General features: G+C 33.6%; 1 protein-coding gene across 5 annotated transcripts in view; it reads left to right on the forward strand.

Moving 5' to 3' along the window:
* The first annotated feature begins 12,503 nt into the window (after positions 1 to 12,503).
* The window catches only part of anapc1 (anaphase promoting complex subunit 1), a 169,425-nt gene continuing 154,268 nt past the window's right edge, over positions 12,504 to 27,660 (forward strand). For all 5 annotated transcript variants that reach the window (XR_012388948.1, XM_005157066.5, XM_005157067.5 and 2 more), the window contains exons 1-5: positions 12,504 to 12,686; positions 17,072 to 17,308; positions 23,901 to 24,056; positions 26,308 to 26,350; positions 26,943 to 27,043. Coding sequence is in view for 4 of the 5 variants with exons in the window: in XM_005157066.5 (XP_005157123.1) it covers positions 17,096 to 17,308; positions 23,901 to 24,056; positions 26,308 to 26,350; positions 26,943 to 27,043 (513 nt within the window). In the remaining variant the exon portion in view is untranslated. The remainder of the gene's footprint in view (positions 12,687 to 17,071; positions 17,309 to 23,900; positions 24,057 to 26,307; positions 26,351 to 26,942; positions 27,044 to 27,660) is intronic.

A 27,660-nucleotide genomic window follows, 5' to 3' on the forward strand; every position in this document is an offset into this window, starting at 1 on the left:
CATCCATTATTTATTCGTTTATTGCATCCTTTCATCTGCGCATCATCCATCCTTTTGTTTATTCTATAATTTATATCATCAATCCATCATCCATCCATCCTTCTTTTTGATTAGTCTGTCCATTCATCTTTTATTCTTTTGTTTATCGCATTCATTCATCTGCACATCCTTCATCCATCTTTTGTTTATTCTATCCATCCATATCACCAATCCATCCATCCATCCATCCTTCTTTTGTTTTTCCAACTATCCATTCGTTGATCCATCCATCCATCTTTCTTTTGTTTATTCTATCCATCCATATCATCAATCCATCTATCCATCCATATCATCAATCCATCTATCCATCCATCAATCCATCCACCCTTCCTTCTTTTGTTTATCCATCTATCAATCCATTCATCCATCCATCCTTCTTTTGTTTATTCTATCCATCCATATCATCAATCCATCTATCCATCCATATCATCAATCCATCTATCCATCCATCAATCCATCCACCCTTCCTTCTTTTGTTTATCCATCTATCAATCCATCATCCATCCATCCTTCTTTTGTTTTTTCTATCCATCCATCCATCTTTTTGATTATTCTGTCCATTCATCTTTAATTCTTTTGTGTATTGCATCCATTCATCTGCACATCCATTCATCCATCTTTTGTTTATTCTATCCATCCATCCATCCATTCATCCTTCTTTTTTTATCCATCTATTCATCCGCCAATCCATCCATCCATCCATGCAGATATTTAAAAAAACACTATTTGATCAGAAATGTAATAATGTAATGATCATACTAAATTAAACAGGTAATAGATTGTTTTCAGAGCTAATAAAATCTAAAACAAAAACCACTTTAGAACAAAACCTCAGCAGAAATGTTCTTATATTCTTATTGGTTGTTAGTATTTATCTTAGTATCTATCTTCAGCAGTACATCTAACGCCTAGTACCTACTGGAGATGTGGGATCACAATATATTTTGTGAATAATGTGCAGTCCATATAGATGTTGTGCATAAGATAAATGGATAAGATGATACTATGTTAGAGGTTTGTTCAAATCTGTGAAATCTATCATACCACACGTGAGCAATACTAATATCGATGCTTGACTTGACACCATTCATTTAAGTCTCATGTGATTTCCTGATCCCCTTTCTTATTGTTTCCTGTCCGCCCTCTCAATTGACCAGTCAATAAAGTGACAAAAAGATAAAAAACTCATAAGGCAAAACAGTAATATGTCTCTGAAATTGTTTGAATGAATAACTGAATCAATATGCTGATGTTTAGCTCTGTAATTTATATAGGAAGAGTCTGTCATAATCTGTCAACACGTTCATATCTGCTTTCACTGATGTCTTCATTGCAGTCCCCGTGACAGATCAGTTAGCCTAACCCTTAAGTGCATCCAAATTAATGCAGTAAATACATCTGTATATCTGGACACACGGAGGACATTAGCTTCAATAATCATATCAGAGCATCATTAGATCTGTAATCAAAGCTAAGAACAACAGCACCCTGCTCTCCATCCACACAGCCAATCACATTACTGATTTTATAGTTTTTATTTAGCCTAGTTTATCCATTTAAATCTGATTTATATGTCATATACGCTATCTATCTATCTATCTATCTATCTATCTATCTATCTATCTATCTATCTATCTATCTATCTATCTATCTATCTATCTATCCATCCATCCATCCATCCATCCATCCATCCATCCATCCATCCATCCATCCATCCATCCATCCATCCATCCATCCATCCATCCATCCATCCATCCATCCTTTCATTTAATCTGTCCATTAATTCCATTTTTGTTTATCATAACCTGTATGTCCTTTGTTTAATCCATCCATCCGTCCATCAGTCTATCCATCTATTCTTTTGTTTATTCCATCTATCATCATTTTTTTAATCCATCCATATTTTGTTTATCCTATCCATCCATGCTTCTTTTTCATTCTATCCATCCATACACCCATTCATCTATTCTTCTTGTGTTAATTCCATCCACTTTTCCATTTTCTTTTGCTTATTTCATTCATTCATTTATTCATCTATCCATCCATTCTACTTTTGCTTATTCCATCCATCCATCCATCTTTTGTTTATATTATCCATCCATCAATCTATCTATCCATCCATCTTTTTATTCTATTCATCCATACAAACATCCATCCATACTTTTTTTGTTAATTACATCCATCCATCCATTCTACTTTTGCTTATTCCATCCATCCATCCATCCATCCATCCATCCATCCATCCATCCATCTTTTGTTTATATTATCCATCCATCCATCTTTTGTTTATATTATCCATCCATCAATCTATCCATCCATCCATCTTTTTTATTCTATCCATCCATACAAACATCCATGCATTCTTTTTTTGTTAATTACATCCATTTTTCTTTTGCTTATTTCATTCATGCATCCATCCATCCTTTCCCTTGCTTATTCTATCAATCTATCCTTTTGTTTATTCCATCCATTCATCAACATTTTTTCATTCATTCATCCGTCCATCTTTTGTTTATTCTATCCATCCATCCATCCATCCATCCATCCATCTTTTGTATATTCTACGTCATCATCCTTCCTCCTTTTGTTTATTCTATCAATCTTTTTGTCTATTCCATCCATTTATCAAAATGTTGTATTCATTCATTCATCTTTTGTTTATTCTATCCATCCATCCATCTTTTGTAAATTCTACATCATCATCCATCTATCTTTTGTTTATTCCATTCATTAACATTTTTTTCATTTATTCATTCATCCATCTATATTTTGTTATATTCTACATCATCAATCATCCTTCTTTTCTTTATTCCATCCATTCAACATTTTTTTCATTCATTCATCCATCCATTTGTCTATCTTTTCTTTATTCCATCCATCAATTCATCATTCTTTTATTTATTCCATCCATCCCTCCATCTATCCTTCTTTTGTTTATTGCATTTATCCATCCATTTATTCTTCTTTTTATTTTATCCATCCATACAAACATCCATCCATTCTTCCTTTGCTTATTTTATTCTTTCCATCCATCCATCCGTCCATCTTTTGTTTATTCTGCATTATCTTCCATCCATCTTTTGTTTGTTCCATCCATCAATTCACCATTCTTTTATTCATTTATCTATCTATCTATCTATCTATCTATCTATCTATCTATCTATCTATCTATCTATCTATCTATCTATCTATCTATCTATCTATCTATCTATCTATCTATCTATCTATCTATCTATCTACCATCCATCCATCCATCCTGCACGACTCAGTAATAAATGTTGATTGGCATGCAAAATTTCAAGCCCGTGTGTTGTCCTGTGACTAATGGTCTCCTCTTTGCACACTCCAACAAGAATGTCAAACTGCTTTTGTGTACGTCATCATCATCATCATCATCATCTCACACGTACCAGCGTGATGCAGTCCCTCACCTTTGCCCTTGTATCGCATATATATTCTCGAGTCAGACATGGACATGACAGCTCTCACTCAGTGCATGCTGCAATATTTCCTCTGCTCTATTGTCTAGTCCTTCATTCGATATTGCCAATTTAGCTAAGGGATCTAAAGTTGAGCTGTGCATGTGGTGGAAAGACTTGGGTCCAGTAAATACACAGAAACAATCTCAAGGACCTGAGAATAAGAGCTGACGCTTGCCATATGTGTGAGAGGGAGGAGTTTTATTGAAAAATAATCGAGTGAGAAGACAACACTGGAGACACATTCATCTGGTGGCACACTATCTAGTGCACATTATGAGTCTATAGAGGAAGCATGCAAACCCGATTCTGCCTATATTGGATTCATATTGATCTCAGCATAGCCATCTCTGTGGTTGTCTGAGTTTATGGGAAATAAAACGCCTGAAATTCACTACCACCTCAGAACCGCGGGATAGTGGTTTCACTCAATCAGAATCTATTTCTCTGTTGATAGCATAACAAATATACACATCGAAGAATTAATAGCAGGTAAACAATACAGTATGCTGCTTGTATCAAAGGGCCAACTATTCCGGCATATGTTTTATGCAGTGGATGCCCTTCCAGCCACAACCTAGTACTGGGAAACACCCATACACTCTCATTCACACTCATCCACTACAGCCGATTTAGTTCATCCAATTCACCCAAAGCGCATGTGTTTGGACTGTGAGGGAAACCAGAGCACCCAAAGAAATCCACGCAAGCACAGGGGGAACATGCACACTCCACACAGCAATGCCAACTGGCCCAGCCGGGACTCAAACCAGCGACCTTCTTGCTGTGAGGCGACAGTGCTAACCACTGAGCCACTGTGCCACCCTGTTGATGTTATTATCTATATTAATAATTAAGGCATCAACAATATTCACTGAACAAATATGGGTGGTAATGAAAAATCATAGCTATAACAGAGAGTCCGCGGGGTCTTAAAAAGTAATAAATGTTGAACAAAAAAATTTAGAAAAAATCAAGACTCTAAAAATCTATTAAAAAGGCTTAAATGTTGTTTTTGAACACTGTTAATGCCAAAAAGTTAAGTTAACCCAAACCATTTGAGGAAAACAATTGCAACAAACCATTTAAGTTCAAAAACTAATCTATATGAGTACTGTCAACTTAATCCATTTGAGTAAATGAAGCAATTTGAGCGCAGTAAAACTCGATAAATAAAGAGAACTCAAACTGAGTACTGTAAAACCCAATAAATAAAGAGAACTTAAACCAACTGTGTGCTGTAAAACCCAATAAATAAAGAGAACTTAAACCAACTGTGTGCTGTAAAACCCAATAAATAAAGAGAACTTAAACCAACTGTGTGCTGTAAAACCCAATAAATAAAGAGAACTTAAACCAACTGTGTGCTGTAAAACCCAATAAATAAAGAGAACTTAAACCAACTGTGTGCTGTAAAACCCAATAAATAAAGAGAACTTAATCCAACTGTGTGCTGTAAAACCCAATAAATAAAGAGAACTTAATCCAACTGTGTGCTGTAAAACCCAATAAATAAAGAGAACTTAATCCAACTGTGTGCTGTAAAACCCAATAAATAAAGAGAACTTAATCCAACTGTGTGCTGTAAAACCCAATAAATAAAGAGAACTTAAACCAACTGAGTACTGTAAAACCCAATAAATAAAGAGAACTTAAACCAACTGTGTGCTGTAAAACCCAATAAATAAAGAGAACTTAAACCAACTGTGTGCTGTAAAACCCAATAAATAAAGAGAACTTAAACCAACTGTGTGCTGTAAAACCCAATAAATAAAGAGAACTTAAACCAACTGTGTGCTGTAAAACCCAATAAATAAAGAGAACTTAATCCAACTGTGTGCTGTAAAACCCAATAAATAAAGAGAACTTAAACCAACTGTGTGCTGTAAAACCCAATAAATAAAGAGAACTTAAACCAACTGTGTGCTGTAAAACCCAATAAATAAAGAGAACTTAAACCAACTGTGTGCTGTAAAACCCAATAAATAAAGAGAACTTAAACCAACTGTGTGCTGTAAAACCCAATAAATAAAGAGAACTTAAACCAACTGTGTGCTGTAAAACCCAATAAATAAAGAGAACTTAAACCAACTGTGTGCTGTAAAACCCAATAAATAAAGAGAACTTAAACCAACTGTGTGCTGTAAAACCCAATAAATAAAGAGAACTTAAACCAACTGTGTGCTGTAAAACCCAATAAATAAAGAGAACTTAAACCAACTGTGTGCTGTAAAACCCAATAAATAAAGAGAACTTAAACCAACTGTGTGCTGTAAAACCCAATAAATAAAGAGAACTTAAACCAACTGTGTGCTGTAAAACACAATAAATAAAGAGAACTTAAACCAACTGTGTGCTGTAAAACCCAATAAATAAAGAGAACTTAAACCAACTGTGTGCTGTAAAACCCAATAAATAAAGAGAACTTAAACCAACTGTGTGCTGTAAAACCCAATAAATAAAGAGAACTTAAACCAACTGTGTGCTGTAAAACCCAATAAATAAAGAGAACTTAAACCAACTGTGTGCTGTAAAACCCAATAAATAAAGAGAACTTAAACCAACTGTGTGCTGTAAAACCCAATAAATAAAGAGAACTTAAACCAACTGTGTGCTGTAAAACCCAATAAATAAAGAGAACTTAAACCAACTGTGTGCTGTAAAACCCAATAAATAAAGAGAACTTAAACCAACTGTGTGCTGTAAAACCCAATAAATAAAGAGAACTTAAACCAACTGTGTGCTGTAAAACCCAATAAATAAAGAGAACTTAAACCAACTGTGTGCTGTAAAACCCAATAAATAAAGAGAACTTAAACCAACTGTGTGCTGTAAAACCCAATAAATAAAGAGAACTTAAACCAACTGTGTGCTGTAAAACCCAATAAATAAAGAGAACTTAAACCAACTGTGTGCTGTAAAACCCAATAAATAAAGAGAACTTAAACCAACTGTGTGCTGTAAAACCCAATAAATAAAGAGAACTTAAACCAACTGTGTGCTGTAAAACCCAATAAATAAAGAGAACTTAAACCAACTGTGTGCTGTAAAACCCAATAAATAAAGAGAACTTAAACCAACTGTGTGCTGTAAAACCCAATAAATAAAGAGAACTTAAACCAACTGTGTGCTGTAAAACCCAATAAATAAAGAGAACTTAAACCAACTGTGTGCTGTAAAACCCAATAAATAAAGAGAACTTAAACCAACTGTGTGCTGTAAAACACAATAAATAAAGAGAACTTAAACCAACTGTGTGCTGTAAAACACAATAAGTTAAGGCAACTCAAACCATTTGAGGAAACCGAGTGCTACAAACTAGTTAAGTTAAAAAACTAATCTATATGAGTATTGTGAACTTACTCCATTTAAGTTGAAGTAATGAGGTATTTAATGTCAGGAAGAAATGAATAGCTCCTTATATTTTAAATATATTTATAGAATTACAGATTGGTTTGGCAAAAGCTCTTTACACCTAAATATTGAGAAAACAAAAGAGTTATTTTTGGGGAGTCAAGCAAGAGCAGTAGATACTAGACTTTATAAACCATAAATGCACAAATAGAGCAGGTATCAAATTTTAAGTATTTAGGCACAATTATTGACAATAAACAGAATTTTAATAGTAATGTAGAGGAGGTTTATAAGAAGGCAAGTCAGCGCCTCTATCTCCTCCGCGAGTTGAGAAGTTTTAATGTAAGTACACAGACTTTAAACATGGCATATAGATCATTGATAGAGAGTGTTCTCACATATAATATTGTTTCATGGTTTGGTAACACAAATCTTATACAGAAAAAGAAATTATCGCAAATTATCAATCAGGCAAATAAGATAACTGGTCACAAACAACTTGCATTGCAGATTTTATTTGACTGGAAAAAACAGCAGTTGTGATTTTTAAAGATAATACTCATCCCCTTCACTCAGCTTTTCACGAGTTCACACTTGCATTCGTTTAAGTATAAAGCATATTTGGTGTGCTGTCCGGGGGGAGGGCTCTGAGCTTGAGGAGACACCCCAACTTGAGTTATTCCCCTTATCAGGAAACAAAGAGGAGTTGGGATTCGAGCAAAGTATCTAGCCCGGCCCCAGAACGCTCCCCCCGGGAAGGCAATGCAAGAGGTGAGGTGACAGGGTGGTGGAGGGACGCTAAAGTCATGAGATGTTGCAGGTAAGACAGCTTTGGTATATATAGGGGTTGCTCAAGAACTGATTTGATGATGGGATAATTGTCAATGACGTATTCGATACTGAAACTTCTGCGCATGCTCCTCCCGAAATTTGTTTACGAAACATCACTTGAATTGTTACCATCAGGGCGCAGGTTTGGAATTCCTAAAGCACGAAGAAATGCTTATAAAAAGTCATTTATCCCAATGGCAGTTGTTATTTTAAATCGGATCACTGTTTAAAGTGAATGACCTGCAGTTTGTATGGGGCTAATTTGGTTGTTAAAATTAAAACTTATGTTGTTGTCTTGATGAGTGTTGTTATTGTTGTTATTTGTTTGTAATTGTTGTCCTAAATCCAGTGTTAAATACAAATTTTCTTTTCTGTGTCAAACAGAACGGACAATCAAGTTTAAACTAATTAACTCATTACTAGGCCCACACAGATTTTCCGCAGAATTCCACCGATTTCTGCAGATTTTTAGCCCATTATTAATTCTGTTTATTTATCTGCGTAAATGTGTAAATCTGAATTTATTCAGTAATTTATTACTTTTTATTTAATATATTAGGGTTTTAATTATGATACTCCCAAAGTAATTCCGCAGAAATCTGCAGATTTTTACCAAAATTCTCCGCAGAAATAGCAAAAAACGTCCGCAGATTCTGTCTGGCCCTACTCATTACCTTTAACACTGAGTTGAACTCTTTTCAAATGAGTAGAATTAACTTTCGGTCAATTTTGAGTCAACTGCACCCATTTCATTTGATAAAGTTGGCTGTTGAGGTTTAAATTATACATCTGTATTTGTATAAAGAGACTTTGGTTTTTTAAGAGTTTAATCATTGCTTAAGCAAATAGTGGGATTCTGCGTAGTTTATTTTGTTGTCATCTCCACCCTCACTATAGCTGCTGCATTATACACTGTAAAAATATCCGTAAATCAACACTTTTTTGTATATTGTGATTTCATGCTTGTATTTTCCCCCATTTATTTGTTTTTGAATTGCATTATGTGATTCTTCCGACAACTTTTAACATTGATAGGTTTAAAAAAGTGATTTTTATTCCCATTTGTAACAGTTTAAAGTGATATACCATTGTATATTATGCTACAAACACCTTATAATAAACTGCCAGTACATGTTCTGTTATTTTACACATGTATTTCTCTCTATATTATTTATTATGCATTACTGTTTCAAAATACTAAAATCTCAATAAAAGTCACTTTGTTAAACTGTAGAGTTGAATTGTCAACATCAAAAGTCGACAGCAGAGATCAAGGTCATATTATGACATTTTTATTTATCTACTTATTTAAGTTTTAATGCCATATCAGCAGCACTGGCTATATTCACGGCAAAAACATATACTAAATATACAATATATAATAATTTAATTGTCAGATCCTGTGTGTTTGTTTTCATCATGTGACCTTCCCCATGTGCTCCTTTGTTCTAGTTCCCACCATTAATTAATGTTCATCTGTTCCACCTGTGTTTATTCCCTGTGTATCATCAGTGTCATTATGTTCCTGTGTATTTATACCCCTTAGTTTGGGTCAGTCCTTCGTCCGGTATTCTCGATTATCACTCCATGTCGTTCCTGTGTCTCCTGTGTTATCGATGTCATTCCAAGTAAGTGTTTGTAAATAAATCTACATGTTTGATAAATCCTGTGATCTGTTTGCCTTCCTGAGTGAATCAAGGTGTTACAATAATCATATGAGTTTCCTCACAAACTAACATTGTATAAACACAACAAATCATACAAGTAACAACACTGAAAACAGTCATGTACAATCTTTTAGTTTGATTAAAGATAAATATTCTAAAATTGCACCAGAAGGCACCTTTTCAAACATTTCACTTAAAATATTTCCCGAATCTCAACACAATAGCCTAGTAGTCAGCATGCTGACATATGGTGCAGCAGCACTTTAGGGCGTCCCAAGTTCGAATCCCGGCACGAGGACATTTCCCGTCCCTACCCCCTCTCTTTCTCCCACTTCGCTTCCCGTCTGAAATACTGTCTTATCCACTTAATAAAAGGCAAAAAAGGCCAAAATATATGTATTAAAAAATAAATAAATGAATAAAAATCTCCCGAATAAAAACGTTCTCTAATACTCAATGGTGGAAAGAGTACTGAAAAATCATACTACTACTACTTGCCTAAAAATGTAGTGCAAGTAGATTAAAAATATCTGTTTTAATTATAACTAAAAAAATTATTATAAAAAATGGGAGCGCTAGCATTCACAGCAAACGAATGACATCGATGCGGTACAAAGTTTGTTGTTGTCTTTGAGATAAGTTATATTGATTACATATTATATTTATTATTTACATAACGCTTTCAGTGTATTATAACAGCTCGTCACCCACTGACGTTATTCTGCAAAATTAACATTAAAGTGAGCGACGTTCGTCTGACAGGTCCATTTGCGATAGCACCCTAACAATGGATATTGGATAAGACGAAATGGCCAAGCATCCAGCCCCAAATATACAATTTCCTTGAAACTCCAGGGGCCTCATGTACGAAGACTTGCGTGGAAATCATACTAAAACATTGCGTACGCACAAAGCTGTAAATGTGCGTACGCAGAAAAAAATTCAGATGTATGAAACACTGCGTACGCCGAATCTCACGCATATTCTTTTGTACATCTGAATGAACGTGAAACTGAGCGCAACATGCACGAGCACAAAACCCCTCCCTGCCTCCTCCCCCGTATGAATATGCTAATGACTATGCTAATGGCAAAACCCAACGAAAAAGCAATGGAAAAAGCAAGCAAAAAGAGAAACTTTGAACAGAATGTGAATTGGAGGTGCTGCTTTCGGAGGTAGACCGGAGAAAAGCGGTGTTATTTGCAAGTTTGTTCTCCGGAATTAACAACAAAAGAAAAAAATAGAGTGGGAGAGTTTAGCTGATGCGGTTAACACAGTTGGGTCTGAACATCGCACTGAGTGCATCAAAGATAGAAATAGTGTGGTTTATATCTGTAAAATGTTGCAGTACCCTTACCAGTCTCAGTGGCGCACCTTGTAAGACGCATGTGATCATGAATAGTTCCGTTCGAGCATGAACTCGGCTCGAATCCAGCGTCTGATGATTTCTTTCTTGTTTTTTCCCCCGCAACATATCAGATTTTGCCCACTATTTATCACGAGAAAGACAAGTAGGAATCATCAATAAGTTCATATCAATAAGCATCATATTTTATTTGCACATTTATTGAATGGAAATGTTTCTGATTCACGCATGCAAATTCATCTTCAGATAGTGTCTTTATAGCAATGTGCGTGCAGTAGATCGCTCAGATTACATTGGGAAAACAGGCGACTGCTGCAAATTGTGCTTTAATGTTTGGCTGGTCAACTGTATGGTATGGAAACCTTATATACCTGCTGAACCCGTCTCATACAGCTCCCATTGCAAGGCTTAGACACTTTGTAGAGAAGAATTTAACACAACTGCCTCTAGGAGTCGCCAATGGAAATAAAACAGACACGCACAAAAAATGTGCGTACGCCAGCCAGAAAGCTGCCGTGAAGCTGCGCACATTCCCACGTTCAGTTCATTGTTAGTAAATCCAAACGTGAGCGATTCTGAGCGTGAAACCTGGCGTACGCAAAGTTTTTGTGCGTACGCAGCGTTGATACATGAGGCCCCAGGTGATTTTACAAGAGAGTTAAAGGTAAAGGCCTACAAGTCTTTGGATGCCTACAACGTTGTTCTGTGTGGTCATGTGCTAGAAATAATGATCCATGATTACCAGATTCAAAACTATGTAGTGCTAAAAACCGAGGTTCTGCCTAGCCAAAGACAAGGAAAGAAGACGGAGCTGTACAGGGCCTGGGTAATCATCAACAAGCAAAACTACTGCATTCTGACAGCGAACTTCACCTGTACGGCAGAGTATGTGAATGCACATGTTTACATTTCATTCTAAGCATTCAATGTCCGCAGTTAAATTCACCATATATAACCGATTTTGCTGAAATCATTGCTGCAATCAAAAACGAGTAATGTGTATAATTCATAATAGCGTGAACTTACCTGATAGGAAATGAGAACTGCAGAGTCACGCATTTTTAATTAGGTCCTCACTCCATTCAGCTCTTATAATGGCTGTTAGCCAATAACATCTGCGGTTAAAAGCAGTGTGGTGTACAGTAAAAGTTACGTTTTCTATTTTTGGACTTACAAATTTGGTATCCTATTGCACAAATCGACATGTTTGCTATTGCAGCTGGTCCTTTTTTGCAACCACTATGCGCGGTTAAACCCTTGTGACGTAAGTTGGTAATTCCCCTATAGTGCATGTGTTTGGACGGTGGGGAAACCAGAGCACCCGGAGGAAACCCACGCCAACATGAGGAGAACATGCAAACTCCACATATAAATGCCAACTGACCCAGCCGAAGCTTGAACCAGCGACCTTCTTGCCGTGAGGTGACACTGAGCCACTGTGTTGTCCCAAATAATAATACAACATATATAAATAAATACAATAACAAAAATGAACAAATAAAATAAATAATAAACAAAGCAAAATAAGTAGCAGGGCAGTTGAAGCCCACAAATTAATTATCTTTTATCTCTCTTATTGTCTTCAAATATATCACAATTTTTTGAATTTTTGGGGAAATCTTGAAACATGTACATTTATGAATATCAAATATCAACAAAATATTTAGAATATAAAATAACCCCAAAAAAACCCCGCGTAAAACCTGCCTGCTTTCACGCGCTTCCTGGACGCAGCTCTCCGATTGGTCAGACACCCGGACGTGCGTCACGGGATAACAACATGTCCGCGTTCATTTGAAACAGAATAGTGTGCTCGGTTTGCTTTTCACCGCATACTTTGATGAGTTTGTACGTTTCTCCAAGTGAGCAGGAGATTGCAGAGGGAGAAGCATCTGTTAAAGGGAAGGACCGCACTCCAGGACTGGAAGATCGACTATTTGTTATTATCAGGTGAATATCGGAGCGGATGTTGCTAACTTAGCTGTAGCGCCGCGGCTAATGCTGACAGCATGACAGACCGGGTTTATCATGAAGTTTTACATATAATTATCATCAGAAAAAGAGCTCATGTACAGTGTTATCTATGTTTTTACTTACTGATTTATTGAAAGGGTTAATCGCACATCATAAATATATCTGCTAACGTTATTTGGCGAACGATAATGAATTGAATTGTCTCTTAATGTCGTATTTTTTAACGTTACTTATGAAATTGCGTGAACAGTTGATGTGCAAGTACATACTGACAGATATTGAGCTAAATTAGGGTTTATATTCAGACTTTTACCATTTCAATATAATTTTCAGAAAAGTATTCTTTGGTAATTCTCAAAAGGGAAATTACATTAGCTGCCAATGTCTATCAGTACATCATTGTTACTGATGTCTTTGCATTGTCTTCTATCCATCAGTGACAGTATATCTTTTTAAATCAGATTCATTTACAACATTTGGTTGAAACATTTAGTTTCAGTTTGCTGTTTTGTAGTTTAACATTAAAACAAACTACCCCCAAAAAAACTGCCTCTCTTCTATAAATGGATGGGGGGCCACCTTTTGCCTGCGGGCCCTAGTTTGGGCATCTCTGATATAGGGACCGTGTTCAAAATCTTCTGAACTGAACAAATGTGCGAGTATAAACTTTACATCAGTCTGATAGATTGACAAAAGTAACCCTAATATATGACAGACATATATGTGACAGATATTTGAGCAGACAGGCTGTGCAGGCATGAATATTTGGCAGTATATTTTTTGTAATGTATTGTAATAATGATTATATATGTACAGTTGTATAAAATATATTATCCCACCTACGAAATGAATAATTTTCCAATCAAGTGTTGTTAAACGGGGTAAAAATCTTTTTAAAACTTTTTTTCCCCTATCATAATAGTTTTAATAGCTAATTTTTTTGTTTTTGTTGTGATGACTGCATATTATTTTAGTAGTTATTTTGTAACAGTATTATTCAGCTTAAACTGCAATTTAAAGGCTTAACTGCGTTAATTAGGTTAACTAGGCAAATCACTGGATAACCATGGTTTATTCTGTAGACCAGTGGTCACCAAACTTGTTCCTGGAGGGCCGGTGTCCTGCAGATTTTACCTCCAACCCTAATCAAACACACCTGAACAAGCTAATCAAGGTCTTACTAGGTATACTTGAATCATCCAGGCAGGTGTGTTGAGGAAGTTGGAGCTAGACCCTGCAGGGACACCGGCCCTCCAGGACCGAGATTGGTGACCCCTGCTGTAGACAATCAAATTTTAGTTTTGTAATGTGGCTAAAGTTTTTACATTAAGAAAAGATGTGTATTTTCAATCCAGCCGAACTAAAAGGAATACGACTTTCTTCAGATGGAAAGTTCTTGCTCTGTTAAACATCACTTGGAAAATGTTTTAAATATATAATAAAATTTTCTTATTGGAACTATAGTCAACATTTGAAGCAGATCAGCAAAGTTAATCCAAGTTGTCCTAAAACAAGGGTAGGTATTGTTTAATCCACATTTTGATAGCTTTATTAAAAAAGGAAACAAAAATGAATATACAGTTGGGGAAAATAAGCATTGAACACATCCTGTTTTTTTCCTAGTAATAATATTTCTAAAGGAGCTGTTGACATGGAATTGAAGTAGATTTTGATTATAACCCAAATAATACAAACATAAAAATTAAACAAAACAATCTGATAAATGAGTTATCTGTAATAACAATGAAATGACACAAGGAGAAAGTGCTGAACTACTGAAATGTATTTAATGCTTTATATAAAGATGTTTTAGTGATGGCAGCTTAAAGACGTCTCTCATATGGAAAATAAAGTCGCATGCATTGCTCAGGTGTGAGTTTTCTCACAGACTTCAACAGAGTGTGAAATTCTTGATGGTTCTGTGGGTCTCGATTGTCAAATCTGACCTTTTTTCTGTATTTTCTATCGGATTCAAGTCAGGTGATTGGCTGGGCCATTCTACAGCTTGATTTTCTTTCTCTGAAAGCATTTGAGAGTTTCTCAGCTGTGTTTTGGATCATTGTCTTGCTGAAATGTCCACCCTGGGGTCCGTTCTTCGTACCTCGCTTAAATGATCTAAGATGATTTGGCAGATCCTGGATCTTTTAATCTTGATATCTGATCTCTCGCTAATTTGGTTCTTCAAACAAGTTCGCGAATCAGATTAGAATGTCTGGATGAACTGATCTGAGATCGCTGCGTGTGTTATGAAGGACAGATCTATCGATCCTCGAAATCATGATCAGCAATGCAACGATTGGCTGACGGCACAGCAGCGTAATGACATCATCTGATTAATATTCAATTATCCATGTGAGCAAAATTACATCAAATTAGCAGTAAACGGTTTGTGAAATATGACACGCAAGGACTTTCCACATTTGTTATGAGCTGCTTTACACTTTCATTTGTCAGGACAAGAGTATTCATCATGTATTTCCATGCAAATCAATGTATTTAGTTCTTCATTTAGAAAAGATTTTCTTTATTATAGTAGCAGTTTTTTTAATCGGTGTAAAGAATAACTGGTTGTTTACAAAAGCATTTTCATATTGGTAAAGGTGTCTGCAACTTTTGTGAAGCATCAAATCACTGGCATATTAACTGTCAAAACATGTTTATGACTGCATTAATGTATTATTGCTTTAAAAAAAAGTCACATATTCTGCATTTCTATTATACACAATTTGTACTAAAGCGATTTAAAAAGTTCATATCAATAAGTTTTCTCTTTGCACCACCAGGTGGCAGTCTTTGTACTTTCATTTCGATGGTAAAGATTGCATAAGTTTTATTAATATGTATAACTTTATTTATTTTATTAATAACTATAACTTTATATATATAGTTAAAAATTTGTACCATTTTCCCAAGTGTATATAACCACTACTGTAAGAAAATATCAGAATTCGGAACACTTTCTGTATTATATTTGCTTGAACTGAGCCGATCTAATCCTGTTTATATGAATTGAACCTGCTCCCGATCAGGTTTGACCTAGCAGAACTGTTGCTATGACAACAACTCTCGGATTAGCTTTGAAGAACGAAACGATCCTGGATCGTGTCAAATCGTCAATATCCAAATCCAGCTAATTGAGTAATCCGCGTACGAAGAACGGACCCCTGGTTTCATCTTCATCCTCCTGCTAATGTAGATGTTGGACTGAAGCAGCTGATATTCATTTACACTGAGGAAGAGCAGAGGGTTGCTGAAAAACTAATGAGAGATTTCAGCTGCTGTCTGGGCTGTCACTGCCTTTCTACACCTCCCTTTCTTCATGTGTTCAATACTTTTTCACTGCATCTTTTCATTTTATTACACTAACGTCATTAGTAAACTAACTAGATTTGTTTTCTTTGCATGGAGTTATTTGGTTGTTACCAAGATTCAGTGAAGATTTCAAGTCAATGGCACCTTTAGAAATACATTTACTGAGAAAAATGTGAGGTGTTCGATACGTATTTCCCCCAGTGTGTATGAATCAAGAAAAATTAAAATGTGCTAAAAGTCTAAGGTGCTTTATATTTATATATATATATATATATATATATATATATATATATATATATATATATATATATATATATATATATATATATATATATATGGCTGATTCCAGCGTTATGGATGTGACATTTGCAGTAAAAATTCAAAACATAAATTCGCTGAGAAAGTATACGTTAACATTATATTAAATCATCTGTTTATATTTTCCAAAACAACTAACCACAGAGTTATGGGATCAAAAAAATTGAATCTGTGAACATGTTAATACTTTAAATGAGGAAAATAAACAAGCGTTATGGATGTGACAAAAAAAGTCTGTGAGTTTACAGTATACAACATATTTCGTAGAAATTCTGTGAATTAAACTGCACAACCCAAAATAAATAATGCTCAACAAAAGGATAAGAGTTGGCTCTTTATAGAACAAAACTGATTGATTTTATTTTATTTTGACATTTTTGCAATTTTGAGGGAAAATCTTTGTTATGGATGTGACACTTTTTCGTTATGGATGTGACGGATGTGAAATTGCCATTGGTTTGACTTTGGTAAATCAAATATAATAGTTTGAAAACATTGACAGAGACATTTTTAGGTATTTTTAAAGTACTGTAAAACACTTGCCTGCGCAAAAAAATGTAGAAACGGTTTCGCTATTTAGGTGAAAACATTTTTCTTTTCATGGCAAGGTTGACATTTTCATGGAATTGCTCATATATATATATATATGTAATGATGATATGCATTCCATAAAAATAGTTTGTCATTAGTTCAAACCTGATTGACCTCAATTGTGTCCCTTTGCTTTCCAGAAATAATGCTGATATTGGGAACTCATGTCGCACGTCTATGAAGAGAGAGCCACAATGATAGCCGCAGGCGAATTGCAGTCGTTTGTCCCATTCGGTCGTGAGCACTGCAAAAATCACCCGAATGCTGTGAATCTCCAGCTGCGGCAGCTCCAGCCGGCATCTGAGCTCTGGTCCTCCGACGGGGCAGCCGGGCTTGTGGGATCTCTTCAGGAGGTAACTCTACAGGAGCGTGACAAGGTATATTTTCCTCAATGATAATTTGTTTTGGTCCCACGTTATATGAAGTGTCGTTAACTACTGTGTAAAAAAATGTATACGTTATACTTACTGTGTTTGTAATGTATTGCAGAACACCTATTGAGATGGGTTAATGACAGGTTTGATGGTATGAGTAGGTTTAAGGGTGGATTAAGATTTAAAGGCTGATCAACAGTGTATTTAAATAAGTAATTACAGAAATTAATTGGAGATATAATTACATGCAGCGATATAATTAATCATAAGTACCACACTCAAAAAAATGATATGTTGGCGTTAATTAACTTTTTTTTGTCCACTGGTTCCACGTAACCGAGTTAAGTTACCTTTAAGAAAGAATATTAATTTTAGTGAACTTAAGTTAGTTACATAAAGGTAATGTAACGTTGTTTAGTTCAATCAACGTAACATTTATAATTTAGCTTTAATCAATGCAGTTATTTAAGTTCAATTATTCTAAAATTGATATTGTTATGTTTAACCAAATAAAAAAACAGTTTCCGTTTCATTGAGTTTATTCAATAGCATTTTTACAGTTTTACACATTTTCCAGCAATAAAATGATTATCAAAATCCAAATTCTGTCTTTATCTGTATCTTCACTTATTACAATAAGTTAAAATATTAATACTATTAAAATAATAGTAATACAAGTATGAACCAAATTGAAAACAATAAATGATTAACAAAAATATGCTTACAAAAACATCATAAAATACACTTTTTAAAATAATACTTTTCATATATTACAAAAACATTCAAAAATAATATTCTGCCTTCAAATGATTTATCAAAAATATACTTAGAAAAATCAAGTCTTCTTTTGTAAACTATACTGTACCTTTTTTACACTGAAAAAGCAGACAACACTTCAGTTGTTCAAAGAAAGATTAACATTTTAAAGCAAAGTAACACGATCAGCACTACACTATAAATTAGACCAACCATCACAGAACATGCAATAGCTACACACATTCATCTCTCTGACACTTGCACCATTTATGCACATTTGCACCAGACACTTTCTTACAACCACTCCCTATATCTAAAAAACAAAACATTGTGCATGAAGTCTGCTTCACACAGGTGTGTGGGCTTGACAAACCACATGTAGAAGCATTCTTAATTCTTAATTTTTTTTTTTTATAATTAGCACATCTTGGGTGTATCGCCTCTTCTTGTTGATTTGCTGAATGTGTCCTCAATTGTAAGTCACTTTAGACAAGAGTCTGCTAAATGTTAATGTAACTACTGTAGATTCATAAGGTGGTGTTGCACATCAAGGTTTGCGCTTCATCATGCCCAGCATCCTAAAAAAGTCAGGTAAAAAAATTAAACTTTTACCAACAGATCAAAGGTGAAAGGAGGAATTGGTTTAAGAGGAAAATACAAAATGTTTAAAAAAATAAAATAAAATAGCTTACCATGTACTTTGAGGATGCATTCACACCTTTTTTTTCCACTGGGGATTTTCTAAATGACATGAAATGACAATTAGTAATTTACTAAATAATTAGTAGTTAAAATTACTAGTAATTTTTACTGTACATCATTTTAATGTGTGTATAGGCATCTAAAGGCATAGTACCTGGATGATCCACAGTCTCCTCAGCCAGATATGGGACTTTAGAGGTTGAGCTGTAAACCTGTGAGGGAGAAAATAGATGTGAGTGAGCAAAAATTTAAAATAATAAAATATAATAATATAAATAGTCAATTAAAACGTGTTAGATGACCAAACAAATAAGCTTACATTAAATATATCATCATGCTAGATGTCATCCTTTTTAAGTGTCACAAATGCATTTTTGCTGGTTTTTTTTTTTAAGTTAACAGGCTTGAATAATACAATTAAATAATAAATAACACTGTGCTAACACCACATTTTAATCAATATTATGTAAGTTATCAAAACTAGCATTCAAACTCGACAAACTGCTTGACACTCATTTAAAATAAAGACCATCAAATCAAATAAAAAATCAAATCACTTTTATTGTCACATTATCAGCAGCACGTGTGCTATGATGAGTGAAAAGCTTAGACTATTCTAACATGACTATTTCTTACTACCAACGTTTGTAACTTTATTTTGGGGGAGTTAATATATACCAAGTATAAAATTTCACAGGAATGCAAAACAATCTATACATTTATCTGTCTATAATGTGCAAAAGACACAGGGAACATGGCAATTTCAAAGCAATACTATACACAAACACAACATAGTATTACAAGAGAGTACATTTATGATTCAAATGTTGTCACAGCCTCAGTATAAATACATAAAAAGTAAACTCACCTGTGTGTCCACATTGGGGAAAGCTTTGTGCACGTTCTCAATTTGTACTGTAATCTTCATCTTTTGATTCCCATAATATGGCGCTGAACTGAGAGTGATCAGCTGCGTCCCAAATGGCACACTATACACTATGCACTCATGCACTATGTACTTATGCACTTACACACTCAACAGGATAGTATATGTATGTAGTGTCGTCCCAAATGGCACACTAATGTTTTTTTACTAAGCGGAAATTCAAACCGTTTCCCTGATGACGTTTGACGGTTGCCAAATCATTGAAGTAAACGGCCGAATTATCAAATAATACCTGCCGTGAGTGTTGCCGCAATCACTATCGGGAGGCGCTATAATCACTCTCGTAAAAGAATTTTGCTTTCACCATCCAAATTAAATAAAGTTATTCAACATGTGCGTCCGATAGCTCCGCCCCTTCCGCTACGTAAGCAAACCTGCGGTCGTTGAGTGCGTGAAGTGTCCATCATTACACACTTCATTTTAGCGGCTGAATGAGTGCATCATCCGGGTAATTAAAGTGCACTTATTATTTTTAGAGTTTTCAGTGTGAACGCACTACATACACTATTTATACTACAAAATGGCGTAGAATAGTGCATAAGTATGCGATTTGGGACGCAGCTATCGTTGTGGTTTGAATCTTCTTACTTCCTGTGTTGTTTTGAAACTGCGCATGTGCAGATATTACTCCACCTATTGACCAAAATGCAGTACTACAGAAGCAACACAACTCCCTTTCATTCATGTTAATTAAGCAAGCTGTTTAAATGTAAAAACTTACTTTTTCTAATTTTTTCCAACACAACACTTTTATTTTTAATACACAAACATGAGCGAATTGTTTAATTTAAACATAGTTATATTCTTTGGACCAACTAAAGCCATAATTCATTTTTTTGAGTGCATGTAAAAACATGTACAGTTAAAATTATTTGTGAAAACCCCTGTCAATTATTGAACAGTTTTTTCTTTTTCAATTTTTTCCCAAATGATGTTTAACAGATTCAGGAATTATTCACTATATTTCCTATAATATTTTTTCTTCTGGAGAAAGTGTTATTGGTTTTATTTTGACTAGAATAAAAGCAGTTTTTAATTTTTTAAATGCCATTTTAGGGTCTATATTATTAGCCTTCTTAAGCAATATTTGTTTTCAATTGTCTACAGAACAAACCACTACTATACAATGATTTGTCTAATTCCCTTACTTGTCTAGTTAACCTAATGTACACAGTTATTCCTTTTAAATGTCACTTTCTTTTTAAATGTCACTTTAAGCTGTATAGAAGTGTCTTAAAAATATCTAGTCAAATATTATGTACTGTCATCATGACAAATATAAAAGAAATTAGTTATTAAAACTATTATGACAGAAATTGGGGAAAATATACAGGGGGCTAATAATTCTGACTTAAACTGTTTTTACACAATAAGTACATTGTAGCAAATTATTATTTTCAGTGCAAGTACATATTAGTTAAGGCCATCTAATATAAAGTGTTTCTTCTGAGTAGAATGATCACTTCTATTTTTCCATCGTACACACAGATAGACGGTTACAGTGGTGATGTTTAATAATTCAATATATCATGATAATGACCATGCACAATATTGATATTGAGGGATACGGTAAATAATTATTTATTATTTAAACTTTTAGAGTGCATTTAATAATATTCAAATTTTATTGGCAGTGATTGTTCATCGCAGCACCAAATGCTGGAAGACTTAAAGGGTTAGTTCACCCAAACTTTAAAATTCACTCACTGTTTTCTCCATTTCAAGTGGTTCCAAACCATTATGAGTTTCTTTCTTCTGTTGAATACTAAGGTAGATATTTTGAAGAATGCTGGACTTGTAACCATTGACTACATTTTTTCTCTACTATTGAAGTCAATGGTTACAGGTTTTCTGCTTTCGTCAAAATATCTTCTTTTGAGTTCATCAAAAGATAGAAACTTAGGCAGGTTTGAAACAAGTAAACGGAGAGTAAATGATTATAGACTTTTCCTTTTAGGGTGAACTGTCCTTTTAAAAGGGGATCTTTATTTCAAACACAAACTTTTTCACATGTTAATCTTGCCTACGATATTAAAAAAAGTGTGATTATTAATAAGCCTTCTGTTTGATAACTCTGTACAGTAAAGCATTTCAAGTAAAGCAACAGTAAAGTATTTGTTAACATCACCTTAACTAAAGTCATCATGACGAAGTCAAGTCAGTAATGACAACTGCGTAAGCATTTATTAATCTTAAGTGCTGCTAATTTAGTTGTATTTTTACAATTATCTTTAACATATACAGTTGAGATCAAAATTATTAGCCCTCCCGAATTATTACCTCACTTCTATTATAAAGGGGCTAATAATATTGACCTTAAAATGGCTTTAAAAAATTAAACTGCTTTAATTTTAGCCAAAATAAGACTTTCTCCAGTAGAAAAAAAATAAAGTAAATACTGTAAAAAAAAATAATATAATATTAAATATTGGAAAAAAACTAAAAGTTCACAGCAGGGCGAATCATTTTGACTTTAGCTGTAACTATAATCTGTATTTTTCTCACTGTTGCATTATCTAGCATTTATTATTGACACTTTATTGTAGAATGTTAGCTATTGTACTTTGTCATCCTTATTTGTTAATTTAATTTGTTTAATTAATTAGTTTACTCTGAATGCATATACAAAAAAAGAAATATTTAGTATTTTTTTTGTTGAAGTAATCTTTTTTTTGCAGCATATAGGTCAATATTTTGATAATACCATATATTGCGACAAAAGCTTCAGCAGTTAATCGCAATATGAAAATATCTTCTTTTGAGTTCATCAGAAGATAGAAACTTTGGCAGGTTTGAAACAAGTAGATGGAGAGTAAATGATTACAGACTTTTCCTTTTAGGGTGAACTGTCCTTTTAAAAGGGGATCTTTATTTCAAACACTAACGTTTTCACATGTTAATCTTACCTACGATATTAAAAAAGTGTGATTATTAATAAGCCTTCTGTTTGATAACTCTGTACAGTAAAGCATTTCAAGTAAAGCAACAGTAAAGTATTTGTTAACATCACCTTAACTAAAGTCATCATGACGAAGTCAAGTCAGTAATGACAACTGCATTAGCATTTATTAATCTTAAGTGCTGCTGATTTAGTTGTATTTTTACAATTATCTTTAACATATTGAGTTGAGATCAAAATTATTAGCCCTCCCGAATTATTACCTCACTTCTATTATAAAGGGGCTAATAATATTGACCTTAAAAATGGCTTTAAAAAAATTAAACTGCTTTAATATTAGCCAAAATAAGACTTTCTCCAGTAGAAAAAAAATAAAGTAAATACTGTAAAAATAATATAATATTAAATATTGGCAAAAAAGGTGATCTTTATTTCAAACACAAACGTTTTCACATGTTAACCTTGCCTACGATATTAAAAAAAGTGTGATTATTAATAAGCCTTCTGTTTGATAACTCTGTACTGTAAAGCATTTCAAGTAAAGCAACAGTAAAGTATTTGTTAACATCACCTTAACTAAAGTCATCATGACGAAGTCAAGTCAGTAATCACAACTTCATAAGCATTTATTAGTCTTAAGTGCTGCTAATACTTAACATTAAAATCAAACGTAAATATCTAATCAAATTTAGTTGTATTTTTACAATTATCTTTAACATATACAGTTGAGATCAACATTATTAGCCCTCCTGAATTATTACCCTACCTCTATTATAAAGGGGCTAATAATATTGACTTAAAAAAAATTAAACTGTTTTAATTCTAGCCAAAATAAAACAAATAAGACTTTCTCCAGTAGAAAAAAATTATTATAAGAAATACTGTGAAAATAACAGGGGAAATATTGGAAAAAATAACAAAAGTTCACAGCAGGGCGACTCATTTTGACTTCAGCTGTAACTATAATCTGTATTTTTCTCACTGTTGAATTTAATGCATGATCTAGCTTTTATTATTGACACTTTATTGTAGAATGTTAGCTATTGTACTTTGTCATCCTTATTTGTTAATTTAATTTGTTTAATTAATTAGTTTACTCTGAATGCATATACAAAAAAAGAAATATTTAGTATTTTTTCTTTTAAAGTAATCTTTTTTTGCAGCATATAGGTCAATATTTTAATAATACCATATATTGCGACAAAAGCTTCAGCAGTCAATCGCATTATGAAAATTTGATACCGATAAGTAAATACTGCATGTTTTGAGCTTGATTATGGTGTGATTGGCAGGAGCGCTGGCAGCTGAGGAAGGGAACGGCTCCTGATGATGTTGAATATGACGAGGAGCTGTATGTGGCTGGAAACATGGTCATCTGGAGTCGTGGCAGTAAGAATCAAGCCTCATGTGTGTACAAGGCTTTCACAGTCGACAGCCCAGTTCAGCAGGTACCGTCTGCAAAAACATAAAATGAGGCTAGACTTTTTTCCAGAACAAATGGCTCTTTTATTAATTAAAGCGCAACTCAAAACAACAATAATCTTGTGATTTGCCATTATTTTGGTCATTTGTTATTTTATAATGTTTCATTTAGTAACAAGTGGGACAAGTGTCATAAAGCTTTTTATTATGTTTTAGAATTCGTCAATAAATGGCATAAAGTGTCATTAATTTATGTTTTAATACTTAATACTTATTTAAAATGTAAGTAGTATATTTCTTAAAACTAAAAGGCACCGTTTGACTCGAGTGTAAAGAATTAGGACCTCCGTTTCTGTTGTCCATTTGTTAATCTATATGTTTTTTTATGTTTTTTTTTTGTTAATCTATATGTTTTTTAGAATTAGGAGTAAAGTAATTTTCTGAATATTATACTAACTATTAAAGTATTTAAACTAATACTTTAAATATTTATATACTATATTAATATTTCTATTATATATATTTAGTTTTTACCAGTTACAAAAAACATTTCTGAATTCTAACTTGATGTTGCTTGACACTGTCCTGTTATAATGTTATGATCAAGCCTCTGAAATCCGAGCATAATTTAATTTCTATTACAAATTAGGTTAAAAAAAATGTCCTGGCAGTGGCAAATATCTTTGGCTGTAATTTCAATTTGATCACATCATTTAAGTTGAGATTTAAAATATTTGAACTGCTATAATGTTATGGGAATATGTTTTTTTTGTTGTTCATACACTCACTCAGTACTTTTAAAATAAAAGTGCTCAATGCATTTTTTTAAAAATCATTATTGATTTTGTACATAACAATGTGATAAAAAAAATAGTTGCCCAGCACTATTATAATATAATATAATATAATATAATATAATAATAAATTTAATATAGTATAGCAGAACAACTAAACTGTATTTTTTAAAAATGTTTTTTTATTATCTTAATTTTCTATTTATTATTAACCCTCTCAGGCTCAAATTAAGTTTTAGAAACAGGAAAAATCTGATATTTGCGGAAAATTATCATATGGGGTAGTACAATAGAACCCTGACTTTTTTTTTTTAGAGAGACCTTCACATGCAAGGCGTTCTGGGATGTTGGGGGATGTTGCAGATTTGCAACATTGGCCCAGTGTGGTAATTAGACACTGATGACTGAATATGACATGAAAATTAATTTTTATATACAACTTTTCAAACGATGTAACAAATTGCTTTTCAGTGGGAGAACTACAACAAAATAATATGAGATCCAAATCCAATATCTCAAATCTTCATTGAGTATATCTCATTGATCCAATATCTCAAAACCTCATGTTTCCTAGTCACTTTGTCATGTACTCCAAGAAACAGTTTTTGTCCTGCAGTGGTACTTCTGAGTAAAAAAAACTCATAAAATATGTATCTGGAGTAATAAGGTAGTTAATTTTTACCTGTTGCAAATCTGAGCCTGCCTTAAGAGGGTTAATATTATTGTTATTTTTTCACAAGTTTTGTGTTGTGGATATCTTGGCCAGTTCACCCTTGTAAATGAGATCTTGATCTCAATGTTTTTTTTTATCTGGTTAAATAAAGAAACGTATATAATATAAAATTCATTACTTTTTTGAAGTCGCTTAGCCAACATTGATTATACTGTAAGTTATATATATCTGTTGCACTGAATGATGTCTTTGTTATTTATATACAGTTTGATATTTTCCTTTAAGAAAGATGTTTTTATTCTAATAATGAAAGTTGCATCATATGTATTTTATATGCTTTCTATTTAATTAAATTCATCCATGTAAATTTAACTAAAGCAGACGCCAAAATGGAATATTGCGTTCCATAGACGTGTTTTAAGTTCCCCAAATTTTTTAAACTGCTATGTTACGAATGTAGTCAAACTTGCATTGTCCTGTTTTTATTAATTAATTAATTAATTTATTTATTTATTTATTTATTTTTTTGAGAGTATGCTGTTGTATTTTGCACTGTCTGTATTTTGCACTGTCTGTATTTTGCACTGTCTGTATTTTGCACCGTCTGTATTTTGCACCGTCATTGTATTTGCACTGTCAGTATTTTTCACTGCTGTTGTATTTGGTACTGTCTTTAGCCAGCACCTGAACTTTTCACTCATCATAGCACACGTGCTGCTGCTGATGTGACAATAAAAGTGATTTTGATTTGATTTGATGTTTATTTGTTCTTCTAATTAAGTATTCGCTTTTATTGTAATTGTTTTACAGGCTCTTTGGTGTAATTTCACTGTTCCTCAGGCTAAAAAAGATGGTAAGAATTTATACAATTTTGTGTTTATGTAAATTGTCGTACAAATGCATTTGCTTATACATGTATGTTATTTATTTGATCAAAATAAAAACACAGCTAAACGGTAAGCTAAGAAATAATATTACCGTCTGTACATTTCAACACATTTTAAAATGTACTTGATTCCTGTCATGCAGCACTAAATATTTTTTCCTAACCGTCATATAACCATTCAGAAATTGTTAAGTGCTGACAATTTGCCTTCACAGGACTTAAAAACATTTCAGTATTTTCTATTAGAAATGATCAGTAGAATATAGTAGTATATCATGCTGGAAATGTTTTATATAATTAATAATTAATTTTTACAATATTTATCATTGATTAAATTGAAAGAACTTTCATGACTTATTAGTGTTGTTATTTTTGTTTTATTTTATGTAATGGATGTTTTCTAAGAAACGGTTACGATTGCAAATAAAAGCTGAAAATGTATTCCCAGTATAGCTAATGGTGCTGATATTGCATTAATTAATTAGTAAGTAATTGAAATAAGTAAGTTAGGATATGTCATGCTGGATGTTGAGTAATAGTATTTCTTTATTATCTCCAGTAAAGGACGTTGTGGAGCAGACGGTGTGTATTGTCCAGAGCACCTGTGTGAACGTCCACAGCATGAGCGGGAAAGACTTCATATCTCCACTTCCCTTCCAGGTCAGAACGCACTACATCTGTGTTTCTCCACAGTACATCTGTCAAATGATGGACTCCTCAAATCTGCTTGAAGTGGCTCTATCAGTGTTTCCAGCAAAGCTATTGTCATCAGCAGAGTGTTTGTTCATGCCGTCAGGGATTTAGTCAGCTTCAATGTCTTTTTTAGCTCAGTGACTGATGATGTGCGCCAATTGTCTGTTTCATGAGGCTTAATGGGTTATTTGGCATGCAGACAGAAAGGGGGGGCGGTTCGGTTTTAGTAGCAGTATTTAGACAGCACAATTTACTGTTCTGGCTTTAATTTTACATGAGTAGATTCTGGAATGTCATCCTAGTAGCTTTTGCTAAGCATTTCCGACTTGTGCACTTTTTAAGTGGCAAAACGTGCGATTGGAATCATAAACTCTGAAACCGTGCTGTAATATTTTTCTAAATTGTTTCAACAATATGCAGGGCTCAACAATAAAGACTGCCCGGTGGTCCAGGGCCAGCGTGAGAGACGCATGGGACAGTAGACAGGATCATTACTGGCCCAATTGGGACAGTGCTGCCTTGTCACTAAAGTTAAATTTGCATGCAAATATTTTTTACATGGGAAGGACTTCTACAATAGGAAG

Source organism: Danio rerio, chromosome 13, assembly GCF_049306965.1.
Source record: "Danio rerio strain Tuebingen ecotype United States chromosome 13, GRCz12tu, whole genome shotgun sequence".
Classification (NCBI taxonomy): Eukaryota; Metazoa; Chordata; class Actinopteri; order Cypriniformes; family Danionidae; genus Danio; species Danio rerio.